Here is a 17,911-nt window from a genome sequence, read left to right on the forward strand (position 1 = left end):
TGGCCACCTGACACCCAGCGCTCCCTGGGGCCCACCTTTGGCTCTGTCGGCCCAGTCTGATCAGAGGTCGCTTTACCTGGCCAGTCAGGGGGCCCAAATGTGTGGAGGATTAGGCAAGCAGGGCCCTGATGACCTCCACACAAAAAATAACTCTGCTTCCTGAGCAGGTGCCAGCCTTTTGTTCCCTGGGACCTGGCCTGACTGCTGAGACCGCAGGCTTCTGAACGCACTACTGTTTTCACCCTTTGGCGCTAGACTGGGCCTGACTTTGCCCTTGGATTCCCAGGCCTTCTTACCCTCAACTGCAGACGGGCCTCTCCACCCTTGCCTTGATTCCTGAAGGACCAACTCACTCTGTTCAACCTCAGAATCATGCACTTTGTACTTGGGCTTGTGCGCGCAGTTACCTTCATTTACAGCCACCGCTGCGGGTGAAGCAGCCTCAGAACAGCAGAGCCTGACATACCATCCTTTTATGTTATGAAAGCAACTTAAATGAGTTTGTTTTTCAGCCCACCGAGAATTATCAAATACCAAACTTTCTCTTTAAATTACCTCTATAATTTTCTTTTTAAATTGCCCTTATAAAACTAGGTGATAGTTAAATGAAAAACATATGTTGCTTCTGGTATTTTCCTTCTTACTAAGCCTACAAACTCCTTAGCTTAAGATAACAGGGAAGGATTGTCCTGCACCCGAGACTGTGTTTTTCTGGCTGCTGCCGGTTCCTGGATTTAAATTGCTTTGTTGGTGGATAGAGTTCATTCCCTCTTCCTGGATTCAGGATAGGAAAGCCTGAGGGTCACAGATGAGCCTGGACAAAACTATGTATGAAAGTTTCTATGAGTAACTTCTCTCAAATATTTGATACTGAAAAATGTGTAGTTTCAGCTTGAGTCTATGTTGCACCTGGACCCTCGAATGTAATTCCTGTCATCCTTGGAATATTTCCTCCTCCTAGTGATCCAGGATCACTGTTTCCCAAACCCCCCTATTCCCCTACCCGTTTTATGATTTCTCTTGTTGGTAGTATCTGTTGCCAGCATTTTGAACCTAAATATTTAGCAGAAGGCTTAAATTAGGAGCTCTTCAAATTAAAGAAATAAGCAAGCCACATAATGTTGATTGCGGTAGATTACCTGTAAGTGTGTTGTGTTGGGTTGGATACAGTCACCTGTAAACATAAACATGTAGGGTTTTAAATTTGGAAAGGACTGTAGATCTAGCTCCATTTTACAGACGAAGATACTGGGACATCGAGAGGCCCTGGCTTGTTCAACGTCCCACAGAGTCAGCTGTAGAAAGACAAGTACTGGAGATCCTATGTCCTGGGTCTAAGCTGGCTGCTCTTTCCACTGCCCCACGATGCCCCTCTTGTCTCAGTGGCCTCCCACTGCTGCCCACATCCACACTGTGTCCTGGAAACAGGATAGAGCCAGGTGGCTGCACACACCATGCCCTTTGCCATCTTCATGCCCTTGTCCCTTCCCTCTGCCTAATCATGCTCATCCCACTACAACTCACCCATCAGTTCCAAAGACCTGTTGGGTGTCCCACCTCCCACACAGGTGTCATCCTCAGAACTCCTGAAGTGTGCTCTGTGTTTTGGCTCTTTTTACGTGGTCTCAGTCCAGGTGTGGTCTTAATTTTTACGTAATTAGGGCTCGTGCCCAGTAAATGGGCCATAAACGAATAAAGAGAGTTGGAATGTACCATGTCACAAGGTCGGCATGGCATCTCATTTTGCTGCCCAGCTTTTCAGGTGTCTGATTTTGTTCCAGCTAAGCTCCAGAAAGGAGCAATCAGCTATTAAGCTCCAGAAGGGCGGAAAGCATAGCTTCCATGTCTCTCACCAGGGTCCTTGGTAGAGTTCTTGGTTGGTGGTGGGTTATAGCAGTGATACTTCATTTTCCTGACACGGGAATCTTGCATTCAGTTTAAAATATGTTTGCTTTATCCTGAAGCCTCAGAATGTGGCCATGTCTTCATGGCTGCCTAAATACTCTGGTCTTATGGTACCTACCATTTGAGGAGGCCAACAGGTCATGGCAATTAGTTTACAGATTTCCACATTTGGATACTTTGCTACTTATTTGCCATAGCAGGAAGTTGGGAGATGCAAGCCAAATAATTGTTAGGATTGCTGTGAAAATTGCAGTGAAAGCAATACCCCTCCTGGGTTAGCTTGTTACTGCTAGAAGACTCCTAGTGAAATTTTTCTTCCAAGATCCTCAAACTCAACAGGATGCTACATTTTATCCTATTGGACTTCTGAAGCAATGCTGGTAACATCATATTGTTCAGGTATTTCAAGGCTTAAGATAGAGAATTGTTGGTAGGAATTAACCAGTTAAAAGGGAGGAAACGATTACTCAGGTATTGTGAAGTAAGACAGATTGTATGGCATTTATAACATTGGTTATGTCGTTTGCTCGTAAAAGAGTGCCTAACTGGAATGTAGTGAAAATTAAACCATTAAACCCATTGAAGTGAAAACCGGTGGACATCTGCCAAGTAAAAGCATAATCACCACTTAAACAGCTTCATCTGGGCTCCTATCTGCACATGACAGTGTCTCCTGTGGAGAAACTGCTCTCTGACTTCTGGCTTTCTCACTGTTTTCACAGAGCCTGAGCCCGTGTGAAGCCGGCAATGACAAGTCTGAATGGTCGCCATGCCGAGAAAACCACTGACATGCCAAAACCATCAGCCCCTAAAGTGCACGTGCAGAGGTCCGTGTCCCGAGATACCATCGCCATTCACTTCTCGGCATCCGGCGAGGAGGAGGAGGAAGAGGAGGAGGAGTTCAGGGAGTGGTTTGAGGAGGGGCTGGATGACCAAAGCATTGTAACAGGGCTGGAAGCCAAGGAAGACCTCTATCTTGAACCCCAGGTTGGCCATGACCCCGCCGGCCCTGCTGCCTCGCCTATTCTGGCAGATGGACTGTCCGTGTCCCAGGCCCCTGCCATTTTGCCCGTCTCCAAGAACACTGTAAAGCTGTTGGAGTCCCCTCTTCCAGCAGCACAAGTATTAAGTACAGTGCCATTGGCTCTGTCCCCAGGGTCGTCTTTGTTGGGGCCCTTAGCTAGCTCTCCCAGTGTGTCATCCCTTTCTGAGCAGAAAACCAGTTCCTCCTCCCCATTGTCCTCTCCTTCTAAGTCTCCCATCCTCTCATCCAGTGCCTCAACCTCCACCCTTTCCAGTGCAAAACCCTTCATGAGCCTTGTGAAGTCCCTGTCGACCGAGGTGGAGCCAAAAGAATCCCCACACCCCCCAAGGCACAGGCACTTGATGAAGACATTAGTCAAGTCTCTGTCCACGGACACTTCCCGGCAGGAGTCGGATACAGTGTCCTATAAGCCACCTGATTCCAAACTAAACTTACACCTGTTCAAGCAGTTCACACAGCCCCGAAACACAGGTGGAGATTCCAAAACTGCACCTTCTTCCCCCCTGACTTCTCCCTCTGATACTCGTTCCTTTTTTAAAGTGCCCGAAATGGAGGCTAAAATTGAAGATACTAAACGACGCCTTTCAGAAGTCATCTATGAGCCTTTTCAGCTCCTTAGTAAAATTATAGGGGAAGAAAGTGGCAGCCATAGGCCCAAAGCCTTATCTTCAAGTGCTTCAGAACTCTCCAATCTGTCCAGCTTGAACGGGCACTTGGAAAGCAATAACAACTACAGCATCAAGGAGGAGGAGTGTGATTCTGAGGGGGATGGCTACGGAAGTGATTCCAACATCCCCAAAAGTGACCACCCAAAGTCCACTGATGAGCCTGCAAGAGAGATGGAACTGAAAAGTTCCCAGGGGAGCAGCCTGAAGGATTTAGGCCTGAAGACAAGTTCTCTAGTTCTGGAGAAATGTTCTTTGTCTGCCTTAGTGAGCAAAGAAGATGAAGAGTTTTGTGAACTGTACACTGAGGACTTCGATTTGGAAATGGAGGGGGAGAGTAAAGTTGATAAGCCCCCAGATGTTCCTCTCAAGCCAGAGGTGCTTGCGGAAGATGGTGTGGTCCTTGACAGTGAGGACGAGGCGGACTCGGCCGTGCAGCACCCGGAATTGCCAGTGAAGACGTTGGGCTTCTTTATAATGTGTGTCTATGTGTACCTCATCCTCCCCCTTCCCGACTATGTGAGTGGACTCTTTCTGGGAATTGGCCTTGGATTCATGACTGCAGTTTGCGTGATTTGGTTTTTTACACCACCAAGTGCTCATAAATATCACAAGTTACATAAAAATCTGCGACACTGGAACACAAGATCTCTGGATATCAAAGAACCTGAAATACTGAAGGTAAGCCCCTCCCCAGGAGCTGGCTAATACACACACTTCTCACATACAGCCGTATTTTAGATCTGACTTGTTTTTTGGTTAGCTGTTAAAGATTTTTGCACAAGCCATGCTTTTTAAGACCTGGGGGCCACTTCAGTCTCCAGGCACCCAACGACTGATCTGGTAAACCTCATTCTAACCGAAGCTTTGCAGATTCACAGAGTAGTTGCTGAAAGATCTCTATGACTCTGGAGAGTAGTGTTTACATCAGTTCCTGTTCTGGTCTGTCTCTAAACTTGCTTGGAATGTGCTACTTGCTGAGCGTTTGTAATGGCTGAATCTGTTAGGGTTCACTATTCTTGAGACCTTGAAGAAGGGTTAAATACTCTCTGAATTGCAAGAGGAGGGAAGGAAGAAGAGAAGGCAAATTAATGTCAGCTGTCGGCCCTTGCTAGTGCTCCTTCCTCTGCACAGTGGGGAATGGGATGGAGAAAGAGATGTCACCTTTCACTGCATATCAGATGTCAGGCTTTTGGGCCTCCTAAGGGGTACCTGGGACAATTCATTGGAAAGCAGGAAGAAAGTATTAAAACATTCATCTAGCTGTCTAATCTGTCGATTGAGACGGAGTCTCACTATGTTGCCCAGGCTGGTCTCAAACTTCTGGGCTCAAGTAATCCTCCTGCTTCAGCCCTCCAAAGTGCTGGGATTACAGGTATGAGCCACTGCGTCCAGCCTAGAACTTCTATTTTTTATTATTATTATTTTTTGCATATTAAAATTTCTGGTTGTGTGTATACACACCATAAAAGTACACAATTAGAGCTTATATAGTTTGTAAATTATATGCACACACACATTTATGTACAGTATCCAAGGGGGCATTGGTTTCAGGACCCCCCAAGGATACCAAACTCCATGAATGTATAAGTCCCTTATATAAAATGGCATAGTATTTGTATTAATATATAACCTATGTTCATTCTCCTGTATACTTTTAAATCATCTCTGGATTACTTATAATACCTAATATAATGTGAATGGTTATTATACTGTATTTTTAAATTTGTATCTTTTTTACTGTTGGATTATTTTTTATTTTATTTTATTTTATTTTTTTATTTCATTTTCAGTGCAAGGTTGATTGAATCCATGGATACAGAGGGCTGACTGTATATGTTTTTAGAGATAAGGTAGAGAGCCAGAAAAGTTTAGAGATCACTGCTTTATAACAGTTATCTAATTCAACTTCACAACCATCTAGGGGTTTGATGCTTCCAATTTTACACATGAGGAGATTCAGGCTCTGAGAGAGGTGGTCATTGTCCAAGGTTTCTTGGTACTTAATAAGTAATAGAGGCCGGGCGCGGCGGCTCACGCCTGTAATTCCAGCACTTTTGGAGGCTGAGGCAGGCGGATCACTTGAGGTCAAGAGTTCAAGACCAGCCTGGCCATCATGGTGAAGCCATGTCTCTACTAAAAATACAAAAATTAGCTGGGCTTGGTGGCATGCACCTGTAATCCCAACTACTTGGGAGGCTGAGGCAGGAGAATTGCTTGAGCCTGGGGCTGAGGCTGCAGTGAGCTGAGATTTCGCCACTGCACTCCAGCCTGGGTGACAGAGTGAGACTCTGTCTCAAAAATAATAATAATAATAACAACAACAATAATAAAAGTAATAGAGGTAGGATTTGGAGACTTTGTATGTGCTCTTCCTGCTTTTCCCATGACACCTCTGTGGAAAGTTCATGCCTAGACCTGCCTGGAGAATCCCTTGTATTATAGGAGATGTGTGAAAAGGAGAACTTGGTTTCCCCGGAGCAATTTTGAACCTTAATTATTGGTTTTAATCTTTAGCTTTTCAAGTTCAAAGCTTGTTTGGCTTCTTGGTTAGATTAAAGGTATTATTCTCCCATCTATTTAAGTGAGAATGCTCTAAAAATGGCAGCATGATCTCTCTTTATTGGAAAAAAAAAAAAAGCCAGCGGTTGGGGAGAACTCTTTTAGGATCCAAAATAATATTTGTTTTTAAATTTCATTGACTTTTTTCCTTGTTCAAAGGAAATACATGGTTAATGTTTTAAAAACACAGGAAATCCAAAGAAAAAAAATATATTTTTGATCACAGTAGTGGAAGGGAATTACAGTTAATGATTTGGTATATATCCTAGTTTTTTGGGTTTTTAAAATTTCTGCATATATGAAGATATACATCACATACGTGCATACTCACCCACTCTTTTTGTTTTGATTTAATAGGATCATATATTTTGCAGTCTGACCTTTTTTCTTTCTTTCACCTGGCAATATGTTATGACACTTTCTTCTTTGAGAGAAGCTGATGTTGAGTCTTGTGGATGTGACACCCTTAAGCTTAGCATTAATAAATGAAGTGGAGCAAAAATGACTCATGCGTGGTTACTAAGCTTTTTTTGATAGGGTGGTGCTGTGACTACCTGAAGTACATGCTCTCCGAGTAAGTTAGTGCTAACTTTAGCAAGGAAAAATTGCACTTATACTAAATTCCAGTGCCTAATGACTGACTGTGGCATTCAGTTTAAACTGATTTGAGCACTGACTTGTCTTAGGAAGACTTTAATTTTAATCCAGTCAATCTTTAGTGTTTTTTTTCCTACCCTCCTCTCACATGTAAATTCTTTAGTGTCAGTCCAATCACTGCAATATATCAAGAGTTTACTAACTACACAGGGTGCTGATGGAATGGGATTTTAATGTTATGGCACAGCCTGGTTGCTTTGATCCAATCACTGGAAGAATAAAGGCAACACTATGATACTGAGTACTGCAGTGGGCTAAGTGTTGGGTGTATTATCTTATTCAATCCTCATCACAGCCCTATTCAGTTAGCGTATGTGTATGTGCTCATGCAGATGGAGGCCCACGGAAGTTAAGTTATTGCCCAAGGTCACACAGCTAGTGAGTGGTGGAGCCATGTAGGACAGTGTTTTCTTTTAAGGAAGGTGTTTTGCCCACAGTGGCTGGGGTGAATGTATTTGCATTTTCCTTGTAGAGAACAAGTACTTTAATGCTTTCATAGACTGACACCCCTAATCCAAGCAAATTGTCGTAGACTGAGCATTTATTCTTCCTGATTGCTGTTTGGATAACTCTGATCACTTTGGTAATTCTTTTTTCATTCTTAGCCTTAACTTGTTTAGAATGGTTTCATTACTAAAGAGGAAAAGTATATTTTAGCCTGAAGTCTTGTTGGATATGCAGTGTTGTTTTTAGAAACTGGGCTGAATGCATTCTCTATTTAGAAAAGGGACACTACTCTGAATTAGAAGGGTATGCTGTCTGTTACAAGCTAATTTCAAATGCAAATGTTCTTCGGACTTAGTTAATTTTACTGAATGGGAGAATATACTCTTGGGAACCATTTTTAAACTATGGCACTTTAAAATATTTAGCAGCATTGACATTAACTTTAGGACCCAAGTTTATTGTTACCTGTCTTCCCTAGTATGCCATAAGCTTCATGAATGCATAGGCTGTGTCTATCTTGTTCATCTTGTATCCTCAGCACCTGCCATGTATTAGGTATGTGATAGGTAATTGTTGGCTGAATGAATGGGTAGATGAATGAAGGAGTGAGACTTTATCAGAAAATTTAAGCAGTGAGTTGGTTTTGACCCTGTCATCTCCTGGTGACATTGTTTTTTAAAATAAATCCCTGGCTGGGCACGGTGGCCCACACCTGTAATCCCAGAGCTTTGGGAGGCTGAGGCAGAAGGATCACCTGAAACCAGGAGTTTGAGACCAGCCTAGGCAACATAGCAAGATCCCATCTCTACAAAAAAATTTAAAATAATTAGTCAGGTATGGTGGTGCATGCATGTGGTCCCAGCTACTCAGGAGGCTGAGGTGGGAGGATCACTTGAGTCCAGGAGTTTGAAGCTGCAGTGAGCCATGATATCACCACTGCACTCCAGCCTGGGTGACAGAATGAGACTCTGTCTCTAAAAAAATAAAATAAATCCTTGATACTTGCTTTAAAAAAAAAATTAGGGTTTGATAGGAATGTGATCTTTTAAGAAAATGAAAATAATGACTAAAAAGTAAAGCTTTTGACTGGGCGTGGTGGCTCATCCCTATAATCCCAGCACTTTGGAAGGCCAAGGCAGGTGGATTGCTTGAAGCCAGGAGTTCAAGACCAGCCTGGGCAACATAGTGGGACTACCATCTCTATAAAAATTTTGTTTAAAAAGCAAAGTGTAGTGGTGCAGCCTGCAGTCCCAGCCACTTGAGAGGCTGAGGCAGGACAATCGCTTGAGCTCAGGGGGTCAAGGCTGCATTGAGCTGTGATCATGCCACTATACCCCAGCCTGGGCAATAGAGTGTGACCCTGTCTCAAAAAAAAAAAAAAAGCCAGTAAAGCTTTTCCTAGGCCTTTTTTCTGAAAATGGACAAGCCAAGACAGTCCATCTTTAACAGGATTTGAAACTTGACATTTGTTGCTTAGAAATCGACTGGTGACAAGTCTGCTCTCCTGTCACCAGTGCTCATGCAGTGCTGCCCACCTGAATGCAAAGGGAGTAGTAGAAAGGCAAATACTGGCCAGGCACGGTGGCTCACACCTGTAATCCCAGCACTTTGGGAGGCCGAAGCGGGCAGATCATGAGGTCAGGAGATCGAGACCATCCTGGCTAACACAGTGAAACCCTGTCTCCACTAAAAATACAAAAAAATTAGCTGGGCATGGTGGCGGATGCCTGTAGTCCCAGCTACTCGCTGAGACAGGAGAATGGCTTGAACTCAGGAGACAGAGCTTGCAGTGAGCTGCGATCGCACCACTGCCCTCCAGCCTGGGCTATAGAGTGAGATTCCGTCTCAAAAAAAAAAAAAAAAGGCAAATACTAAGTGGAGGATTGGCGAAATGGGCAGTGATGAGTTCTAGATTTCCACTCTGCCTCCAGGTTGATGGCTTTAAAGTGATGCAGGAGATAGGCCTTGGTTTCTTTATAAAACAGGCCTGTGAACCTGTTTCTAGGGCAAGCCAAAAGAGCCACTTCTTGAAAATAGTTTGATTTCAGGAGATAAGTGAGCTGGTTTGAATTATTTTGTGTACATCTGATCCAATTTAGTTGGTATTTACAGAGGATGATGCAGTTCTTGAGGGAAGGTATAGAAGCCTTTTTAAAAAGCTCACTAAGGCCGGGTGCAGTGGCTCACTCCTGTAATCCCAGCACTTTGGGAGGCCGAGGCGGGCGGATCATGAGGTCAGGAGATCAAGACCATCCTGGCTAACATGGTGAAACCCCGTCTCTACTAAAAATACAAAAAATTAGCCGGACGTGGTGGTGGGTACCTGTTGTCCCAGCTACTTGGGAGGCTGAGGCAGGAGAGTGGCGTGATCCCAGGAGGCGGAACTTGCAGTGAGCCGAGATCATGCCACTGCACTCCAGCCTAGGCAACACAGCGAGACTCCATCTCAAAAACGAAAACAAAAAACAGAAAAAACAACAACAACAAAAAAAGCTCACCAATATGGGAGACTATAATACCTTCCTGCGATCAAGATCTCTAAGACAGGCCCAGCCCAGGACTGAGATCCCACATACTTTATGCCCTAAGTGGACTCCATGTATGAGCCGTGAACCAGTCAGGCCGGGAACTGGGTGCTCAGGGACTGTTTTAGGAGACCATGTGGTTTTGAACCTCTGAGCCATGTAAGTTCTCACTGATGGGTCCAGGAACTGCTTGCAGCCAGACTGGAATAAGAGTCTTGCTCCTTTACTGGTTCCATGAACAGTTCAAGGAGCATTGCAGTTTTTCTTTTGTGTAACTTCACATGATAAGGAAAGACTGGAGAAAAGGAAAGCTTTTGTGTACTTTTTCAGTGCAATTTTTTATTCTATCCTCACTGCAGACATATGTATTTATATATGATGCTGCAGGAGTGATGCATTTATGGGATGATAAACCAAAAAGACCAATTTGCAGCCAAGTAGTAGCTAATCTCAAAGACTGTTGTGTTGTTGTCTAGGCCTTATGGTACTCCACCGTCTCCCCCTCTGAACCCAGCTGATCAGCAGCTGTACTGTCTGGAATATAAGTAAAAAAGAGGCTGGGTGTAGAGGCTCACACCTGTAATCTCAGCACTTTAGGAGGCTGAGGTGGGTGGATCACCTGAGGTCAGGAGTTCAAGACCAGCCTGGCCAACATGGTGGAACCCTCCCATCTGTACTAAAAATACAAAATTAGCCAAGCGTGGTGGCAGGCACCTGTAATCCTAGCTACTTGGGAGGCTGAGGCAGGAGAATTGCTTGAACCTGGAAGGTGGAGGTTGCATGGAGCTGAGATCACACCACTGCACTCTTATTGCCTGGGCAACAAGAGCGAAACTCCATCTGAAAAAAAAAAAAAAAAGTAAGACCTCTATGTGGCCAAATTGCTGTCACAAAGTCCACAGAAGAACTCTTAGGACCTCCTCCAAAGCTGTTCTTAATATATTGGAGTTCATAGCTGATGAGATCATGAGAAGCAGCAAATAGGAGAAAGGTTGCCACAGGCATTCAACAGGAAGTGGCATGTGAATGTGTGAAACCAAAGGCCAATACCAAAATGTGAGAAGAAGCTCACAGGACTTAGAGCACGGTAGGCTGGGCAGGTTAACTCAAGGTAGAGAGCCTCATGTGTGCCACAGACCAAGAGCATCCCTGTAGTGACACCCCCTGTGTGGTAGCCTTCTGGAATTCTTATGTTGGGTGACTGGCTAGATGCCCTAAGCTGGGGACCTTGGGAAAGGGTGGGTTTGGGCATGGGGAAAATGAGGCATTTAGAGTCAGCATACTGCACTTGGCATGTTTGCTTAGCCAAATCAGATGGTCCCTTGCCCAGGAGTATTTTTAATTCAGAGCCATTCCTGCTGCACACTAACTTTCTACATGTTTATAACGAAAAGCTTCCTGAAGATTTCATAAAGGTCTTGGATTTATGTTTGAGTATATGGCTCAGATGCAATTTTGAATTATATTCTTGAGCAAATTCTTTATCTCAGATTTTTAAACCAGCAGCAGCATACTGGTTTCCAGAGTGATAATCCGTCTCTTTTTTAAAGATAGGGCCTGCAAGTTTGACTAAAATTATATTTAGGCCATTGCAGAGACTAATAGAAATGAATTTTGGAGAACATTTTTTTCTTTAGGTTGTGTCACATGTAGATAATTAATAAGAGGGATAGGTTTTAAAAATAATTAGGTTCCCTGAATGTAGGCTTTGGTTTTGATATATAAAAGAATAATTTTGGGGGGAGGACATGATCAATTTTGCGAAGAAATTCCAATTTGTAAATTTAATCTCAATTTCATGAAATTCTTTCATGAAATTAGAGTAAGCAAGTCTTTAGGAGAAAACGGCCAGTACATGCAGCCCAAAGAGGCTTGGATTGCTTTTTGTTGGTCTCTCATAACCCTCGGTAGAATAAGGACAAGAAATGTGAGTGCATTTCTTTCTACATTGTACTTTACTGAAAATATCCTGCCCCTATAATGAGTTACCTGAGTTTTTATGTACGGTTTTTATAAATATGGCTATTTCCCAGTGCCCCTTGTTGTAGAATAGTTTTCAGGTGAGACGTTTGTTTGTATGTTTGTTTTGCCTCGCTCTGTCGCTCAGGCTAGAGTGCAGTGGCACGATCTTGGCTCACTGCAGCCTCTGCCTCCTGGGTTCAAGCGGTTCTCCTGCCTCAGCCTCCAGAGTAGCTGGGATTACATGTGCGCACCACCACGCCTGGCTAGTCAGACGAGATGTTTTGATGCAGGCAGCCCTCACTTACTAGAAGGTACTCCTTGTGTTGAAGTTGGAGAGGCAGCTGTGTGGAACATGCTTCCTGAATCCCATAGGAACAATATGGTTAAGGATGTCAGGTAGTCCCAAAATGACTTTTTTGAACTTTCATTTTTAAACTTTTTATTGTAGAAAATATTAGATACAGACAAAAATAGAGGCAATAGTAAAATGAACTCCCCATGTGCCTGACACCCAATTTCAACTATTGTCAACATTTTGCCAGTTTTTCACTCAATTCATTAACTTACGTAAGCATAGCTAAATTGTAATTCTGGTTACCTATATATAAGTACAGTTTCTAGCATCCTGAAAATGCCTCTGAACTCTGTAAGAAAAGTACCAAAAACATCGAAGACTCTTATTGTAATTATTGTTCAATAATCAACTGTTAAGAAGAGGTTTGCTGTACTCCAAAGATGAGTTTGCCAGCAAGATGATTCTAGGGCATGAGCATGTTTTTGTGTGGGTGCCCAGGCCATAGTTGTTGACTCACTGTTCTCATTCCGTCGCTTCTTTCAGTGGCATTCAAATGGGTTGCAGAAGACATTAATCAAGAAGAAAATAGTAAAGTTTCTATCTGTATCAGTCTTTGCTCTTTCTAGCTAAGAAAGTAAATAAGCCTTGCTGATATTTAACATACAGATGACCACATATTGACTTTTGGCCAAAAACCTTGGAAATTATTAGTAAGACTCTGAAATATGGATTTACACTCAGGATCATCAACAGTGATCCTCACCTTGAGTGTATGTGTTGTGCCTTAAGGTGTCAGCTGAAGGTAGTACATAGCTGTCATACTGGAAAAACTAAAAATTATCAGAAGGATAATTATCTCATCTTTTGCTCTTTATTTCTATTCTGTATACTTTTTATAAAAGCTGTATATATTGGAACATGTGTATAACGTATAAGTAAAGGTATATATTTGTACATACCCAAAAAGTTGTTTGATAGAATGTGTGATCTGAAAAGTGGCAGAGGCTACTAATTTATTTGCTTGCTGATCTATTTATCTTACAATTTTAACCCTTTTATTTTGATTTAACGTTTATCATGTATTAACATAACTCAGACCTTGGTCATTTCAGTGGTTCATCTGAGATCATTTTACCTTTCTAATTTGAGTCCACCTTATCTCCTGTGCTGTTACTGTCTGCCAGTGCATTATAATTTCACAAATGTTCTGTGGCCACCTCAGTTTGGGAGATTCTGCACTGGAGGATAGGACAGCAGGATAAAGTGGCTTTAGCCCCGACTCCAGTGCTTCTAGTGTCACTGCTGGGAAGGTGACCTTGAGGCAGGCAGTTGGAGGATGTGGACTGTATTTTTGGCACTTCCCTCCCCTAATGGGCTTTCTTTCTTTCTTTCTTTTTTTCTTTTTTTTTTTTGATGTTCTTTATAGTGTCTTTGAGCAGCATTTATTTTCAATGCTGGCTCTCTGCTTAAGGCTGTCATTTATAGTATGAATTCTGGATGTCTGTGGGTCTGCTTGTCTTTCATGGGTAAAATCAAATTTGTATCTCAAGACTTATAAGGTTTATTAGACTGTGCTGCCCCTGCCATATTCTCAAACTCCATGATCTATGATACTGTGTTTATAATACTGATGATGCCAGTTCTCAACCATTAATACATCAAAAAAGGTTTAGGCCTCGTAAAGACAAAATCCTGCTTATGTTTTAGTTTTGGAGACAGAGAGTAATTACCTTTTTATGTGCTTCAGAGATGATTTTCAACAGGAGTGTCCTCAGGCCCTGGCTCTGTTCTTGTGTATAGGATTTGCTCCTTCCCTGATACACTTGATGAAGGAATGATACAGGGATCTGAATGACAGGTGGCCTGAAATGCCAGCACAGCCACATGTCAGCAGGGGTGAAAACATGCTGCATTGTTACTGCTGTCAGCCAGGCATGCGGCGCCTGAATTCTCATCACTTCCTCGGGCTATAGGGCTGGCACTTTTCTCTGGTGAGCTCAGCATCAAGCTGAGCAGTAGAGCATTGGCCTTGAACTTCTGATTGGCCCTGTAACTGAAACCACGGTAGTAGTTCTTCCAGACTTTATTATTTGCAAAAGGTTAATTGTAGCTTTTAATCTTCTAAAATATTAAATGGGCCCCTTTATAGATTGTGGTTTTGTACTTGCAGCCATACATGGCTTCTAAATCCAGCAGAGAATTGAGAGAAACCCCTGACCTTTTACAAATGCCATCACAGGACCAGTCTGTGGGCCAGACAGCTGCAGCCTGGCTGACTGGGTCATTGTCCCCAGTGGGGTGCACTGTGTCCATTTTAACAGCTCCAGCTTCAGAAAGAAACAAAGCTTGTCTGAGTCGCTTTGGTGTGGGTTGAGAGCATCTCTGAGTGTTTTTGGTTGAGCTGTTGAAAGGGAATGTTGCTAACTATATGCTATATCTCTCTATACCCATTCCCATGTCTCATAACAAGGTGGGATAAATACTTTACTTGGGAAGAAATTCAGGGTTAAGAATTTTAGAACAGCTGAGCAGTGGAGAGTTGGGCACTATGTGGAGAACAGGGTGAAGACCTTGGAGTTGCTGTGCTGCTCTCAAGATTTGACAATTGCTGAAATCTGGAAATTTCATTTGTAGCTTAATCCAGGGGCTTGGTCAGATCCTGGGTGGGGGAAAATGGCTGATTAATGGTATCAAAAGGTGATTAGGTTTGCACTGGGAAATTGCTTTCTGCAAGAGCTACCTGGTTTCAGGCCCATAGGTGAGTGAGGGGGGCAGAATTAGGGAGGCTTGGAGGAAAGTTGTGCCTCAGCCTCTTGTCCTAAACCTCCCTAAGGCCAGTCTGCAACCTAGTTTCTGACAATGGGGTCAAGTAGCAACTCCTGTGATCCTCTCAAGATTTCCTATCAAAGCCTGTAATGTTCTGGAAAGAGCCTTAGACAGGGGGCAGGAAACATGGGCTCCAGTCACAATACCCCTCTCTGCTCTAGATAAGACTTAGCTCATCCCATTTCTGTCCGGAAAATCTTTGGTTTCTGGGGTTATTTTCTTGTTCTGTGCTATTTTGTGCATTTTTACCTCGGTTTTTCTTTTTGAGAATAATGACCAAGTCTTCTAAGTAACCTCTACAGCTCTTTGCACTTATTAGGGTGTCAGTTTCTTCCTTTGCTTGTTCGTCTCATGCAGCTAGCATGGTACTTACAGGCTCTGAGGGGCTCGCCAGCCTTCCTGCTTGCTCCTGCTTTCCATAGATTTCATTTAATCCTCACAGCCGTCTCTGAATTAGGCTTCCCTCATGTATTCAGTCAACAAACATTTGTTACAGTTGTGGTTGGCAGACATGATGATCCCTGCTCTTGTGGAGTTTGTAACTCAGTTTAGTAAACCAGGCAGTTAACAGATACAGTGATGGGAGAGTACCAGAGAACTGAGCCTAGGTGAGGAGGGAGGCTTCCTAGGAGAAGTGTCGCCTTTGCCATGACCTGAGGGGTGACTAGGCACAAGCCAGACTGCTGCACGTGGGGCCGTGCTGTGGAGCTGAGATAGCATCCCACACCTTAGAGTCAGGAACACTTGGTTTGAGTCCCAGATTTGCCACTCTCTAGACGTTGGAAGGCAAATCACATCCCCTCTCTCACCACTTTTCTTACTTGTAAAATCGCAGGCAATTGACAGAAATAACAGGAGATAATGCACCTGGGGTACCTGGGCCATAAGATGAGCTTAAATGTCAGCCATTGTTATGAATAGTAATATTAGTGTTTAAAAAAACCATATGCTTACGATTTCTTTATAAACTGTAAACAAATTGTACCTTAATAAACTGTCAGTAGGGAAAAAATCATTATGGCTTGAGCAGAGGGTGAGGTGTAGGGGCCAGGGAGGCATGAAACTGGGCAGTAAGCCACCTGGACCCTTTTACAGGTGAGCAAAGCAAGTGTCTGAGGGATAAACATCACCTACCCTGGCAGGAGGTAAGTGGTGCAGGCGTGCTTGGAACCCAGGTCTGTCAGATTCTCAGTACTTCTGCTAAGGTGGGTGAGTTGGTTTCAGTGCATGTGTTTTGACCCGCAGTCTTTTGTGCCAGTGGATATGATCAGTGTAGGGTCTCATTTAGGCTAACAAATGATTGTTCACAATAAACGTGTAATTCAAATCCTGATTTGTGTGCTATGTTTATTTGTTTTTTAGTAGCTGTGGACTTTAGCGTCTGATGAATCTTTAACACAAAGGCAGGAACATGGTAGTTCAGGAAGGAGGAAATTTGAAGATAAAAGGGAAGGAGAAACCACAGCAGCTGGTGATTCTGAAAAGAAGGGGGTAGGGAGAAGAAGGGCCAAGCCAAGTCCAAGCAGAGTAAAGGAATCTGGGCCCCCTCCAGGCTTTCCCAAGAGAAGGAAAGCATCTCCTAGATTCTCTTTCTATGCCTACATACTTCTTGCCTCTCACCTCTGCCTCCTGTAGTACAGCAGGTAAGGTTTTGTGCTTTTGAACTGTGTAGGTAGGACTTGAAACTCCCTTCTGTCTCTCACATTCCTCTGAATCAGGTTGTTCTGGGATTCCTGAATTTGGCAAGTGGTAGAGGATGACCTTTATCTGTCAGAGCTGTCAGCAAAGAAGGTAATTGCATGCTCGTCTCAGAACTGTGCCCATGTGTGAGCACACAGGCTGCAGCCAGCAAGAACTCCATAGTGGCTGTTCTTCCGCTAGGGTGGTAGCTCAGGCTTCTGGGTTGAATGCCTGGCTTTGTGGCTAAAAACCAAATCCCTGAAGCACTGTGGAAATGGTTGCTCTTGTTATCCAGGGACAGGAATTTTCCTAGGAATAATAATTAAGCAGCAGTTGGTTAGACTGGGGCAGAGTAGTGGCTCAGCACCTGAAACTGTCTGACCTGTGAACAGATGAGCTGATGTATTTGTATCTCAGCACACATGCCTGTATGTCTTGTTCTGTTTTCTAAACCTAAAAATCAAAGGAGTAAACTAAAAAAATTGATACGTTTGTTTATAAATTGAGTATCTTAATTTTCATATAGAACTATGAGTTTTTCAAAAGCTTTTACGTAGAATACTCTTATTAATATTTCTGAGTTCTTAATACTGCAGGTTAGCTTTTAAAAGAGATTTTGAATTTCTACAATAGATGATTTCATTAGGTGATTACTTAGATTATCTTCTCTCATTTAATTATGCAAAGCATCTAATAAAATGGCAGAAAACTGCCATGTACTGAATGACTGTCTCTTATCACTAAGACTGCGTGTGTTGAAAGCATGCACAAGAAGAGAAAGGAAGGCTTTGCCCATTTCTATTCATAGTCGAGCCAAAGGTCTAGGGCTAAAAAGCTTGAACCCAAGAACTGGCCCTGTACTGTCTCTGATACACTAGTCCTAAGCCCTGTGTAGCTGTTAATCCCTTGAAAAGTGTAGCTAGTTGGAACCGAGATGTGTTCTAAGTGTAAAGTACACACTGGGTTCTGAAGACTTAGTATGAGACAGAATGTAAAATACCAGTAACAATTTTTAATATTGATTACATGTTGAAATCATAATTTTGATATGAATTTAAATAAAATACATTGTTTAAATTAATTTTACCTGCTTTTTCTATTTTAATGTGGCTCCTAGACCATTTAAAATTACACATTTTTGGCAAGGCACGGTGGCTTACGCCTGTAATCCCAGCTATTCAGGAGGCTGAGGCAGGAGAATCACTTGAACCCAGGAGGTGCAGGTTGCAGTGAGCTGAGATGACGCCACTGCACTCCAGCCTGGGCAACAGAGCGAGACTCCATCTCAAAAAAATAAAATAAAAATAAAATTACATATTTTCATGACTCACATTTATGGCTC

General features: G+C 43.1%; 1 protein-coding gene across 4 annotated transcripts in view; it reads left to right on the forward strand.

Annotated features, from left to right (window-relative positions):
- The window catches only part of TEX2 (testis expressed 2), a 116,138-nt gene that overhangs the window by 43,588 nt on the left and 54,639 nt on the right, over positions 1-17,911 (forward strand). For all 4 annotated transcript variants that reach the window (XM_050765791.1, XM_050765794.1, XM_050765793.1 and 1 more), the window contains exon 2: positions 2,628-4,296. In XM_050765791.1, coding sequence (XP_050621748.1) covers positions 2,653-4,296 — 1,644 coding nt within the window. In that variant the 5' untranslated portion in view covers positions 2,628-2,652. The remainder of the gene's footprint in view (positions 1-2,627; positions 4,297-17,911) is intronic.

Source organism: Macaca thibetana, chromosome 16 (assembly GCF_024542745.1).
Source record: "Macaca thibetana thibetana isolate TM-01 chromosome 16, ASM2454274v1, whole genome shotgun sequence".
NCBI lineage: Eukaryota > Metazoa > Chordata > Mammalia > Primates > Cercopithecidae > Macaca > Macaca thibetana.